General features: G+C 32.9%; 1 protein-coding gene and 1 pseudogene across 1 annotated transcript; one reads left to right on the top strand and one right to left on the bottom strand.

Annotated features, from left to right (window-relative positions):
* Positions 1–455: 455 nt before the first annotated feature.
* LOC141695857 (sphingoid long-chain bases kinase 2, mitochondrial-like) lies at positions 456–4,642 on the bottom strand (annotated as a pseudogene).
* Positions 4,643–8,482: 3,840 nt separating this feature from the next.
* Positions 8,483–14,376, top strand: LOC141695129 (uncharacterized). Its single transcript, XM_074499384.1, has 7 exons — positions 8,483–9,488; positions 9,971–10,334; positions 10,691–11,235; positions 11,439–12,216; positions 12,366–12,728; positions 12,850–13,397; positions 13,600–14,376. Exons 2-7 carry the CDS (start codon positions 10,010–10,012, stop codon positions 14,254–14,256), a joined length of 3,216 nt encoding a protein of 1,071 aa, XP_074355485.1. The 5' UTR covers positions 8,483–9,488; positions 9,971–10,009; the 3' UTR covers positions 14,257–14,376.
* Positions 14,377–15,081: the final 705 nt, after the last annotated feature.

Genomic DNA, 15,081 nt, shown 5'->3' with positions numbered 1-15,081 from the left:
AAAAACAAAGTTATCAATGGCTACGGCTTGTTATCTATAGTTACACTTTTATGTGGACCTTTTAAGCTTTTACCTACACTTTTAAATCTATACCTACAAGTTTTTTGGTATTCACCAACAGAGAATATGAACAATTTATATCAATAGCTACACTTTATAGGACTCTTTACCAACACATTATGAGAAAAAAAAAGGCAAGATAATATTTGAAAATAGAACTTCCCCATTTCAAAGTTTACCAAACATTCATCAACAAAAATAATCCAACAACCAAAACAACCAATTCAAGTACCACCAACCACCAACAAGTTCCAAGCCTACCAACCATCAACCATACCAAAACAAGTACTGGAAACTAAAACTAATAGAGCACATCAAGATCATGATTTACAATATCAAACCAAAATAGAGTTCAACTGTATAAAGTATTCCGGTTGCGTAGTCTTCGACTGCTCTCAGGAGCTCCACAAGTTTGCACAGCTGCATCCAGGGCATTTGGAGCCCATAACGGTGGTCAGAGCAGCACCTCCTTTTGTCAAACTTCCTTGGTTGATCTTCCTAGAGCATTTGGGAAAAAAATCTAACAATACATTAGATGTAAAATGCTACTTCATTCGGATCAAACTTATAGACCCTGGTCATGTGAAAGATCCTATTTAATTATATCAAAAGGATATTCCACATCACAGGGAGTTTTATTCGAATGATGTAGCATCTTACGTCTGATGTAATGTGCGATTTTTTTTCGTCTTTCACTCTCCATGCTGGCCTAAGTCAAATTAACAGATTAATACACAATGGTTATTATACCTCCAAATACACAAGTAAATTTATATATAATTTTCGAGATAATATATAATATATAATTTTGAGTGAGATGTTGTACATATAATTAAAAGTTCAGCCATAATTTTCTAAACCTTGGGTAAATGCTAAACAAACAAGAAGAGATAGTCAGTAAGTCATCGTTCATAAAAAAAACATATAACTGGATCTCCTTCGGTCCTTCCACTCCTGTATTACTCGTAGTTACTTAATCTATCAGAGACTAGCTTGAGAAACATACTAAAAAGACCAGTAAAGATGTTTATTTGTTAGCTTGTATGTTTCTGCTTTAATATGTGATTTAAAAAAATATTAAATCTTAACAAAATGTTCACATTTTACTACTACTAAATTACATTTTTCATATTACATGCTAAAAAACCCAATAAAGATGTATATTTATGTTAGCTAATATATTTATGCATTTAGTATGTGATTTAAAAATAAAATAAAAAAACTTATGCTAATAAAATCCTAAAAAAATTGTCGCTTGTTACTAATAACTGATCACCACATGAATATGTCCTCATGTATTGGTATCTTTTCTAAAGAAGACAAAGGATTAGACCTACACCGTTACTTATTCTATAAATTCAGACGATTACAGTCCATTGGAAGTTCGGTTTGTTTCTTCTTATCAAAACTTAAAGTAAATGTTAGTTTCAAATAATTAAAATTATAATCTTTAACTTGATGTGAACATGGTCAAGACAACTTGATCAATACATTCCTAATCTAGAAAGCAGAAAAATGTATAAATAGAAATAAAAAAGAATATTATATACTCCTTATAAAATTAGAAACATACAAAGTTCAAGTGGAGGAAAAAATACCATATTGAAGACACATTTTTTATTGATAAATGTGTACCATTATACAACCTGTGTAGATAACGAATGAAGTGATACCATTTGAAGTCACGAAGAGTCACAACCTTTAAAAACAGTTGGCTAAAAAATTAAATTGACAGGGCCAACACTTGTCATACATATAATAAAGAATATAAACAAAACTATTTGAGATGATAAATACACACAGTTTACCTCAAAATTTCCACTTCTAGGGTCAGCATTAGGAGTGATCTTCATTCCACCGCCAAAGAATTTAGCATTTCCAATACACAAAGCTGTAACTTGAGAATATACTTCCCACTCTCCTTCATTGACATAAAGAAGCTAATGTGAGTTCAATTTGAATGAGTACGGAAAATCTGTAATGCTAAATGAATAAAATTGTAGAACACATGACCTTAATCTTAAGATCCTGGTCATGATGCCCAAAAAAGGCTTGCAAAGCACCAATGACATAACATAAGTTCCCCAATCTTTTGTACTTGGATGTGTTATATGTATTTGTGATGTCATGTCTAATCTGATTTTTTTAGTTTCAGAACTTATTATCAGAACTTAACTGGAAATCAGAACTTACTGAAGATAGGAAGTTATCAGAACTTAAGCCATCAGGACTTACATCAGAACTTAAGTGCGGATACACTTCAGGGATGAAAAGCGGCTGATTTACAGGAGAGGATCTGAATTAAACAAAAGAAGATATGATAGGAGAGTTGTACAGCTAAAGGACTATAATAGATAATATCTGATTGATGTATTTTAGGAAACATAACATATCATATCAATTAGGAGATATCTTGTAATTGTGTAGTATATAAACATAGATTAGGGTTTACACTATATGTGTTATCATTCACGAGAATATTATTCATTATAACCCTAGCAGCTCTTAGTGATATCATACATCACTGAGAGAGTAGATTAAACCTACTGTAACAGAGTTTGATATATTGAATAAACTTGTTTTTTGTTACATACTTGTGTTTATAATCGAATTGATTGTAGATACTATATTCAACCCCCTTCTATAATATCATTGAGGCCTAACAGGATGCATAATAACCTGCTTTCGCAGTCCTGAAATATTCAACAGAAAATTATATACATCAATTTATTATGTGTTTTTATTAACTTTGACAATGATCTTCTTCAAAAATGTTCTTACAAATGAATGTCAGCAACATCATTAAAATAATGAGATTCACCATCTTCTCCGCTAATAACTCCAATGTCAAACTGAGATCTTTATCCTTTATGACCCCTCATTAAGTAGACAGTCCTCGCAAAGTCAGAACTAATCCCTAATGGAATCAACTGCGAAATATGGATAGCAGATATCAAGGATTAAACTGGGGAAAATGAAAGAGCACGGATATCAAATTGGTGCTAGAGCTGCCAGTCTTACACCAAGTGCAGTTGTATGGGAAACTTGTGGGTCTTGACAAGAAACAGGTTTTCCGCCCTAAAAGAAACCATTAATAACCTGACAATAGAAATTAAATATTTAAGACTGTTTTTATAATAATGAAAAATAAAACTTGATGCAACTGTTGGAAAAAAGCCCAAAAGAGGATATGTCAGCACGATCCCTAAAAAAAAGTTCCGGAAATGCTCTATCCAAGAACTTTACAATTTACACTACTAACAATTTGACTGCTTGTATTATAAGAAGCATATATGATACAATTTGAGATTCGTAAGGGAAAGGATACCGGTTACTACTAAAAGACACAAGAACATCATATGATCTTGCACACCACTTTGACATGATAATCCTTCTTAATTATAGCAGAATATCTATGTTAGGTCACACACACTGTAGAAGGGGGGTTGAATACAGTGTATAGCACAATCAAATCGAATTCAAAGAACACATGTAACAGAAAATAAACTTTATTAAACTCTGTTATAATGTGGAACTGTCCTCTCTCAGTGATGAACAAAATATCACGAGAGCTGCTAGAGTTATAATGAATATTATTCTAGATAATGATAACACTTATAGTGTAAACCCTATGTCTGTGTTTATATACTACACAGTTACAAGATAATCGCTAATTGATATGGAATATAATTCTGCTTCCAAAAATATATCAATCAGATATCTTTTCTTCCAAGTATTCCATTCTTCATAGAATTCCTTCTTCATGCATATCTAATCTTACGTTTCTCTTGATCTTCTTTCCTTTCAATCAGCCGCCTTCCTTATCTGAAAGTTTCCTTTAAGTCCTGATATTATCTCCTGATAAATATCTCCTGAACCTTAAGTTCTGATAAATTAAGTTCTGACTTCAGTATAAGTGCTGATTTCCAGTTAAGTACTGATTTGTCCTGTTTAAGTAAGATCTGAAAACTAAACACAAATCATATTAGACATGACATTATCAAATATATCTAAAAATCTATTTTTTTTACAGTTGGAAGTTGATGTGAATATTTCATTCCTTTCTATAGCTTATTAGTTGTATTCTACAAATTTAAAGTCTTGCCACTTGTATGCTACAAATGCAGAAGTTTATACTACTGCCAAAAAAGACTTAATAGATCAAGTATATGGAGGACAAAAGTTCATGCATACGTTTAAGCAACTCACAGAGATAAGACAGAAACGACAACAAAACATGTAATGTCATTTTTTTAATTCTTATTTTGTCGGTGCTACCTTATTTGGTTATCAATAGAATCTATACAAGATCATTTCAAAAGGTAAAGAAGTAACTTTCTATTCACAATATAAGCAAAGTGGACCTCGTGAAGAGTTCCATCTCCTCCAACTGCGATGACCGCATCAGCTCCTTCTCGTATAGCCTGTCAGGACAACTAAGATTAAAACTTTTAATTATCTCAAATCATCTGCAGGCCAAATATTAAGACTAGAAAGGGCGACAAACTCACCTCTATTGTTATGTCAATAGATGGCAAGGGCATGAAGTTAAGGATTCACATATCTGGTCAAACATGGAAAAACTTAAGGATCAGAAAATATATAACAAAAATGTGATCTCCATAGATCTTGACTCTCTCTCTCTCTCTCTCTCTCTCTATATATATATATATATATATATAGAAACATATCAATTAATTAACTCTTTTTATAAAAGTAAATGTAGCAAACTGAAATAAATAGCAGTTGTAGCAAAGCTTCTCGTGCTATCTGAGGAATCAAAACACGGCTCCCCCCCGGGCCGGATGCAGAGGAGTCTAGGGGAGTCATTGGATCCCATTTTATTTTTTTTTATCTATGTATATGTAGTGTTGAACAGGATGGATGCTCATATTTTTTATAATTCACTTTTAGCCGTGGTAACAAAATACAGGTTTTTAAAGAGAAATAAGAAGCAAAAAAGAAAAGAAATAAGAGATTGATTGAAACATACAAGAAAACTCACCTGTGACCCATTTTATTGTATAAAGATGTCATTCAGATCCCATAACATCTTCGGCTTCACTTTTTTCACTTTTTCAATCTCTAAATTGATAGCACTGAAGCGGATGAAGGGGTATGCTGAAATACCATACTTCTCTAATATTTGAGCACCAAATGGTTCAATATATTCTCCATTAGGTCCTCTAAACTAGATTTTGTTATCACTAGATTAGATAACTTTCAGAAACTATAAATGTGATCAACTTTAGTATATCAATCAGGTTGCATACGTTCTCGTCATATTCCAGACGGACCAGACATAGTCTTGACAAAGCATAATTCGTTACCTAGTGGTTGCTTAATAACCAGAATGTATCCGTGATATATATCTAGTGGTTGCTTAGTGCCAAAAAATAGTTGAGTATAACTCTAACAACTATCAAACCTAATAAGCTTTTTATAATAAGCTTTTCTTGTTATGCTAGCGCATAACCTGTAGATAGGTACGATAGAAATCTATTACTACTTACTATCGAAAATTCGAGAGATTGAAGGAAACTTGAACAAGATTAATAGATCATTTAACCGTCCCACATCAACACAAAGAAGAATTTTTCTAGAAACAAATTCGTGCAGATTCTTTCCACGGCCCAAAATGGACAGGAAAAAAGAGAGAGGAAAGATTAATGCAGTTAAAAAAACAAGGAGAAAGAAAAGTAAAGCCATTCTAATTATTCCCAGATAATAAGTATACATTTGTTCTACTACAAACCTTTCTAATATTCAAAATAACTAGAGAACCTGGTCATTTAATTACGTAATCTAGTAAGTATAGTTAGTTTATTAATAATGCTATAAAGATTGTGAGACTCTCCCTTCCTCGCTCTCTCTCTACTCACACATTTTTGGTAACACTAACTTGAGATTAAGTAACATTATTGTATATGACATGAGTTCAGCCTGATAAAACTATGATTATTTGTGTAGTGGAATTTACACAGTTATAGCTTAAATGCTTTAAATGACCATTCTAACTCTCCTACATCCCGATTTCAGGGATGACAATTTTATCCAACAAGACGGATACCCAAATAAAATACAATCACTTCCAAAATAAATAATTAAATTCTTGAAAGAGAAAAGTTAACTTAATAGCAACATAGTCATCAGTCGTTTAGGTTAATTTCAAGGTACATGAACTTGCTCCCTTCTAACTGCTAGTACACCTTTATTTATGTATCATCTGTGAATTCAACATTTACCTATGATACATAAAAACGCATATAAACATATGAAAACAAAAAAACACATAAAGCCCATCAAAGCCCCAATTGAAAAAACCTAACTGAAAAACACCCTTAGCTAAAATATAATTGGGAAACCTGATTGCAGAAGAAGAATACCTGACTATAAAACAAGAAGACTCGGTGAAGCCCCAAATCGATGTGTGTGGATCAACTGAGAACCACGAATGTAAAAAGAAGAAGACCCAATTGAATTCTTTTACGGTGAAGTCTCAAATCCGTTGGTGTGAATCGATTGAACCAAGGCTCCTGAGGGAAGACACCAGATATCGAAGAACTCGGACACCCAATTGTAGTGAAGATATTGGTACAAATGAGAGAGAGATATGAAGAGAGGTAGAAAGTTAAGAAGAAATGAAGAGAGGCGGAGTTTTTTTTTTTGGGTTTTAGTTTTAGGTTTTAGTTTTAATTTTCATTTCCCCCCTGATGTCTTGAGTGACCCGCCTAAAATTTCGTTTATTGGTTACATATTTTTTAAGACCAATGGTAATATCAGTTATGGTGTAACCGTATATGTCTCATTTTGTCTATGGTTACACTAAATGACATCAATGATTACAATAAAAAAAGTGTAAGAGCATCTCCAAGGATAATATCTAAAATTGTTAGCTAAAACATGGTTAGTCAAAATTTTATTGAACATGTAAGCATTTTTACTCCAGTGGCATTAGCTATAACCATTAGCTATATTCATAATATTATTCTTTTTATTAATTTTAAATATATAAATAAAAAAGTTTAATTATTTCTTTTTTTTTGAAAAGGAGTTTAATTAATTATATTTTATATTAGTGGAAATAAAATAATATATTGAATAAAAAGATATTTATTATAATATTATAACATTTTTATATTTATATCAATATTTTAAAGTAAACATTATAAAATAAAAATGAGTAATTATTATGAAAATTACTTACATATAAAATAAAATATATGACTAGAACATATATTAATATATTAGAATTTTTATAAATTTAGTTAACAATAAATTATTTATCACACTTAATATTACATAACATTTTTTTATAAATAGAAATACATATATACATCTATACATATAATAATTATGAAGATATATACATTATTTTGATGATGATATATACATCATTTTCATATTATAATATTATATATTTAAATATTAAACATGTTATAAAAAATTATAAATAATAAAATTTAGGCTATATTAGGGTTAATATAGGCAGGAGATGACGTGGAGTATTATAGATGATGGGTGGACAATCAAGGTCGGCTTGTTTTTGATTATCTAAAATTATATTATACGTACCTAACAGGTGAAAAGCGTTGGAGATGCTCTAAGTATAAATAGGACCTATGGTCACACTTTAGTGATTACACTGCAAATAAAATGTTTTATTTTAAATTTATAATTTTTTCAAGCATTCTATTTATAATAGTTTAAATATTTATTAGTATCACTTGATAAGTTTAATTTTTTTAAAAAGAAAAATAACATCGATTTTTTTACTTTCGCTTATTCTAAATTTAAGTAGAGTCTTTTACAACTTACAAAATATAGTACAATTACGAATTAGTATATTTTCAGGTATACAAATTTTAACAAACAAATTTTAAAGTTTATAATAGTTTCTCTACTCTTTTAATATTTCAAACATTTTCAATTTTCAAATTTTTAAATTTATAATAAAATTATTATTTATATAATTTTATATATTGTAAGAGATTCGCTTGTGCAAAGCAAGATTACTAGTAAATACAAATCTTTGCAGACTAGTACAAAACAACAAGAATTTAAATTTAAAAGCTCATTAATTAGTTCAACTATCACACTTTATTTTTCTGATAGAACCAGTTATCCATCGCCATTAGCAATCTAAAAGAATTTGAATTTAAAAGCTCATTAATTAGTTCAACTATCCCGCTTTACTTTTTCTTATAGAACCAATTATCCATAGCCATTAGTAATCCAAAGAAGCACCCGCATCAATCATTAAAAATATAGACAAAGACTTTTTCTGCAGAAAAAAAGTGAAAAAAGTTGTGTTGCTGAATGAAGATGACCCTACTCCGTTGTTCAAGTGTCTTGTATCAGGAAGACAAACAACTATGTATAGTCCCAGCAACGAAGCATCCATTATATTACTCCCAGTTTATTTGCCTTTGTTCCAATTTTTTCAAGGTTGAGTAAATTTTATCACAAAAATCTAATAAATCAGATAAATTGGAACATAAAGAGTATTATTCTTTTTCCAAAACTTGTCGGTCCTTTAGAGCAACTCCGGTGGGAGCACAATTTCCTGCCTTGGAACCCCCAAAGTAACTTGGCCATCTACTTCTTAAAACAACTGCATCGGTGGGGTTTGGAAAAAAGTGGTGGCCATGCCCATTGTAGTGGACAGCACATTTTACTTCCTGTTAATGTTTTAATATTAAAGTTTTGCTATATGAAGTTGATATTTTGTTGTCGGTTATAAACTGGCTTTCTTGAGTATATTAAGAGATAGGAGCCTGGGTGGTAGAAATCAACAATTATGGGTATTCTAGATGCTTCATATGCGGCTGCCATTGGCGGAGATGTTAATGCCATAGCTGTGGTGGAGAAGGAAGCAAACAGACTCAACCAATGGGGACAAACCATCCTTCACAGGGAATCCGATTATGGAAATACAGAGCATTTGCGATTCGTTCTGAGAGAGTTTGCACACAAAAATCTTCTGGTCAAGCTGGATGGTATAAATCAAACTGCACTTCACTTTGCAGCCTATCATCGACATCCTGAAGCCGTTGAGGTCCTCATTGATGCAGCCAGAGAAGTTTTTCAAGATAATGATGTTAATTCTTTTCCTGCTAAGAATGATCCGCATAAGTTAGTAAGTTCTTTTCAAGCTTTTATTAGGCAAATTAATACAGATTCGGCCACTGCCTTATCACACGCAGTCATGAAAGGTGAAACGCGTAGTGTGAAGATGTTAGTTGAGGCCGATCCGACTGACAGACATACATTAAACAATGAAGGCAAAAGTCCTACCTACACAGCTGTGGAAAAAGGGTACTATGATATAGTAAAGATTATCTGCTCAACTTGCACGGCTCCATCTTTGGACGGTCCTGGTGGTAGCACTGCTTTGCATGCTGCTATTCTGAATTATGCTCACAAAGGTATGTAGTATATACGTTTATGTAATAATCTCAACAAGCCTTGGTACTCATTTTCCATTTCTTGTTTTTGCTCGTCTTTTTTTTTTTTTTTTATCTTTTGCTTGCAAAGTTTTCATCAGAAGTGAACTAGTCCCAACGGTGCATATATGTTCTTCAGATTTAACATAGTCCACCTCCTCTATACAAAGATCACATTGCTAAATGTGTTTAATCCATGATTGACCATCTAGAATCAAGAATCAAAGATCACACTCTATTTTATGTACAGCCAAATGCTATGTACAATATACATCAGATAGTGAAACCATGGTAAAAAAGTCATCTCGGTAGAAAATATTTATTATTCTATTGTGACTATACCATAGATTGGCTTTCGCAACCATATTTCTAAAAATTATCTAAAAACATTGCCATTGAAAGATGAGTTCATAATACAGTTGAATGTAGCAAGTGTATAATCAATAATTGCACTTGACTTGCAGAGAAGGAAGAAGGTAGAAGTGTGATTAGGATGATCATTGATGCAGCCAAACGTTGGGCTAATACAGAGGACGAACCACATGAAAGTCTTGGAGCATTTTTTAATAAAACTGATGAGTCTGGACGCACTGGCCACGGAGAGAAATAATATGGATGCGGTTGAACTAATTTTATTAGAAGATCCAGCCTATGAACATGGTCGTGGCAGTAATAAACATACTCTTATGGGTTTAATCTACAAAGCCATTGATATGGAGTATAGCAAGGATATTGTCAAATTACTCTCTCAAGCTTACGAAGCTGGAATTAACCCTGATCATAAAGGCGTTCTCAATTTGATTCTTGCTATTAAAAGGCGTGACAGAGGTATATAATCTATATATGCAAGCCATTTTTCCACACACGCTTAACAAGAAGAAAAAACAAACATAGAATCAAGTTACATGTGAAAAAGTTTGCTAGATGAGGTTGATCTAGGTACAAGTCTTCTTTTGCCTTATAATTTATATATGAATTTCATTCAATTCCTAAAGTATAATAATTTTTTTGGGTTGTAATCTATGTATATTATTAAGGGAAACACACGGTTTTGGTGGAATACAGTCGTAGATTTAGTGCAACTATATAATTATATAAGATTTGTTTATTCAACTTGTTTGGTTTCCGTGCATCTCACATATTACCTAGCTGATAAGTTGTATAATAAAATTTTGTATTTTCAGCGGGGATACTTGGTCTCTTGCAAGGAAATAATCAGCTTGTAAACTTTGCGGACGACCAAGGGTGGACACCGCTTCACTATGCAGCATATCACGAATTTGATTCCATATTGGATGTCATAATAGACGCACAAAACAATGTTGGCCATCAATTCGTCTATGGGGATATGGTTTCAACACCATTACATGTAGCATTCAAATGTGGATATACTTCTACATTGACACGACTTGTGCAGTTATGGCCAGTTTCGTCTTCTGCATACACATGTATTAACAAAGATGGTCAGAACATATTACACTTAGCCGCGGTTGAGAACAAAAAAGAGATGATACATGGCATTTTGAAATATTGTCCAGAACAGTACAAGGACAAGCTTTTAAGCCAACAAGATTCCAATGGCAATACACCTCTCCATCTACTTATCTCTAATGGATGTTTTATTCAGGAACTTATCAGACACAAGGGACTTGATACAAGGGTAAAAAACAAGAAAAATTGGTCTCCGCAAGACATGCTGTATTTTCAAGACAATATTGTTGGCGATCAGGTACATAAAACCCTGTTTTTCTGTCAACAAATTTATAAAGACCAATTTTTTTCACCTAACAATGAAAATAAAATAAAAAATTTTAAATCAACTATAATACTGGACATATCACACTGAGTAACAAACGTTTTTTCCAAACTAAGTTGATGCTAATTTTAATTAGTGGATATAATATGATATATAGATTGGCTGTCTTTGTGCAGGCAATAATCAAAATTGCGCTTGGAGATGTACAGTCTAATCAAGATATGTTGGAAAGTTTAGTACTGCCAAGTAAAAGAAAGGCAAAAGATGTGGAATTTAATAAATATGCAAAATTATTGGCGGCTGAAGAGCAGGAACGGATGAAACAAGATTTAGAAAGGTATAAAAGAACACATACAGTTGCCCATTGGTTTCCCGATGCCATGGCTGGGGATGCTAGTGCCAAAGCTGCATTGGAGATGGAAGCAGATATACTGAACGACGAGGGAAAAACTATCCTTCATGTAGAATCCATGAGAGGAGATACAGAACGTGTACGATTTATATTGAGGGAGTTCCCCAAAAAAAACCTTTTGGTCAAGCGGGATGGTTTAAAACGAACTGCCCTTCACCTTGCAGCAGATTATGGACATCCTCAAGTGGTTGAGGTCCTTATTGATGCAGCCAGACGTAATTTGCCTTCTTCTTCAGCAAATAATCAAACTAATTGTTTTCTAAGTTTTATTGGGCAAGCTACTGATCAAATGGGAAATACTGCCTTACACTTAGCAGTGCTTAATGGTAACGTGGCAATTGTTAAGCTTTTAATAGAGGCCGATCCAAACGATAGCCTGCATGTTCAAAACAATGAAGGCAAAACTCCAATCTACATAGCAGCGGAAAAAGGGTACAAAGTTATAATAAAGGAGATGTGTAGGACTTGCACAGCTCTGTCTTTAGATGGTCCTGGTGGTAGTACGACTGCTTTGCATGCAGCTATTGTGAACATCCACCAAGGTATATGTATGTCACAATTCAACATACATGCCTTTGAACTTCTTTCATCTAATACATAAATAATAACTGGATCTTTTCACTTCATGTGGATCCTAGTTGCCTTATCTTCCAGTTTAGCATATTTAGTCCTGTTTTATTAACATCTGCAGAGGAAGAAGAAGAAGATAATGTGATTAGGATGATGATAAATGCAGCCAAGCGTTGTAGTCCTGAGGGATCAAGTTTTGAAGCTTTATTTCGTACAACTAACCAGTCGGGCAGCACCATCTTGAAACTGGCTGTGTACAGAAATTATGTACAAGTGGTTGCACAAATTTTACTAGAAGATCCAGCTTATCAACATGGTCGTTGGGGAAGTAAAAATAATGATTTTATGCATTTAATCTACACAGCCATCGATAGGAAGTACGAGGATATTCTCAAATTACTAAAAGAAACTTATGAAGCTGAAATTTCAGTTGATCATAAAGGTGTGATTGATTTAATTGTTGCTATTAGAAGGCGCCACAGAGGTATGAAATTAAAATTTTGAATTTAAACTCGGAGATGGTATTTTTTTTCTTTAGTATACAGACCTTCTCTTGAATCGTACTATTTTGATAATTTTTCCATGACTTAAACAATCTTTTACAGTATCAGTGATACGTTTGTTAGAAGGTAACAAGAAACTTGTAACCTTTACTGACATGGATGGCTGGACAGTACTTCATCATGCCGCATATCACCAATTTGATTCAATACTCGATGCTATCATAGAAGCACAAATAGATGTTGGACACCCGTTTGTGTACAAACACAAGGACTTATCAACTCCTTTTCATGTAGCAGCTAAAGAAGGATATACTTTTACAGTAATACGACTTATGGAGTTATGGCCAACTTGGTCTTCTGCATATACCCTTGTTAATACTGACGATCAAAATATACTTCATTTGGCGGCCTCACAAAGTAAAAAAGAGATGATCCAAGGCATTTTAAAATGTTGTTCAGAAAAACATAAGAAACGAATTTTGAATGACCAGGATAAAAATGGCGATACACCTCTTCATCTGCTTATTATGCGTGGTTGTTTCGTTCCAGAATTCATCAAATACAAGGGACTAGATACGATGATAAGAAACAACAAAGACGAGACTCCCCTTGACTATTTCTATGTGGCAGACGAAATCGTTGGTGATCAGGTATGCAAGGAATCTAAAAAATTTCCTCATTACTGATTTTCTGAAACCTAATCTTCTTAATTACCAAGTCTAACGGACTTCTAGGGTACTTAAAGATTAATTTACAACTTGACTTTTACTGATTTAGGATACCTTTTTATTGTGTTAAATTTTGGATCACTTAATTATTAAATGGTATCATTGTTTCTATGCCCATTTGTAGGTACAAATTAAAATTGCATTGGAGAATATCCAGACTGATGAATACTGGAAGTTTTGGCCTACAAGTAATAAAAGGAAATCAAACTACTTGGAAAGCGTAGTGCTCCCAAGTAGAAGGGAGGCAAAAGATGTGCAATTTGAGATTGCTAAGAAGAAGCTTAGAGATGAGAAGCATGGACGGATGAAAATAGATCTAGAAAGGTACAAAAAGAGGACCAGCACCCAGATAGTAGTTACCGCACTCATAACTACAGTAACTTTCACCGTAGGGTTTACGATGCCCGGAGGTCTCCGTCAAAGTGGAGAAATAGATCAAGGATTGGTGGTTCTTTCCAAAAAGACAGCATTCAATGCATTTATGGTATCCGATGCAATAGCTCTGCTATTATCAACATGTTCTCTATTTCTTTACTTCCTTGAATCCATGTATGACGATCCCCATCAAGTTTCAAAACTCAACGCTGCATCAACTGGGCTCAACATTGTTTCTGTGATGGCAATGATGTTGACTTTTATTACAGGAACGTTTGTGGTGTTATCTCACTCGCTAGCCCTCGCCATTACTGTTAGCATCATCGGGTCCTTTTTCTTTGTGTTCGTCATTGTTTTAATGATAAAGATGGTTTATGATCGTCAGGTTAAGAGGAATGAAGATTGACTGATTGAGCATATGGGTTGCTAGTTTCAATTGTTCGATGTCTTTTACGTTTCTTGATGTATTGTACATGACGCTTACGTTATATCAAGAGTCCTAAAGTTTATTCCAATTAACACCAAAGGGGGCAAATTTAAAATCAAAGATGCAGGAGTTTCCATTGTTGGATATAATTTTAACTACAAAGCAACAATGGACAATTATATATATACAATAACAAAAACAAAGCAAAACAAGAGGACTTGACTGTTTTTTAAGAGATTATTGCCTCCACTTAAGTTGTGATGAAATGCAGCAATATCGCTTCCAGGATAAAACAGCAACAGATCAATCTGGCCACATAACCAACAATGATCAACGGCGACTCGCACCTCAGTTTGCCCATAAAACCTAAGCAACTCATATATGTTTGCAAGGTAGGGACCAAGACTTGTGTCATATTTATCTTATGTGTACCTCTCAATATATAGGCATCTCAAGTTACTCTTCTTCTATTTTATTCGATGTGGTACACCAAGTAACAAAACAGAAAAAGTAAACAAAATGGGTTTTCCTTATTATTTATATTATATCCTGATTAATTAATATTAATATTATAAAATATATTCAGAGTATGATTAAAATAATCCTTACTCAATATATTTTATATTAATAATTAAATAATCAATATAAATAAAAAATTTGTAATAGAAAAGAAAAATATAGGAGTTCCCACTAGCACTAGGCCACACAAGCATTCCACTTATGCTAGTAGTTGTAAACAACACTAACATAAGATACTATATAAACTCAATATCTTTCTTTTACAATATCAATGTGGGACAAAAT

Source organism: Apium graveolens, chromosome 11, assembly GCF_009905375.1.
Source record: "Apium graveolens cultivar Ventura chromosome 11, ASM990537v1, whole genome shotgun sequence".
Taxonomy (NCBI): domain Eukaryota; kingdom Viridiplantae; phylum Streptophyta; class Magnoliopsida; order Apiales; family Apiaceae; genus Apium; species Apium graveolens.
This window is presented reverse-complemented; position numbering and strand designations above follow the sequence as displayed.

Excerpts from the sequence above, each read along its gene's own strand:
- LOC141695129 (XM_074499384.1), top strand. The coding sequence starts at position 10,010 with ATGCAGCCAAACGTTGGGCTAATACAGAGGACGAACCACATGAAAGTC. Across the intron at positions 10,335-10,690 it reads TATTAAAAGGCGTGACAGAG|CGGGGATACTTGGTCTCTTG; the intron begins GTATATAATCTA and ends TTGTATTTTCAG. Across the intron at positions 12,217-12,365 it reads TATTGTGAACATCCACCAAG|AGGAAGAAGAAGAAGATAAT; the intron begins GTATATGTATGT and ends TAACATCTGCAG.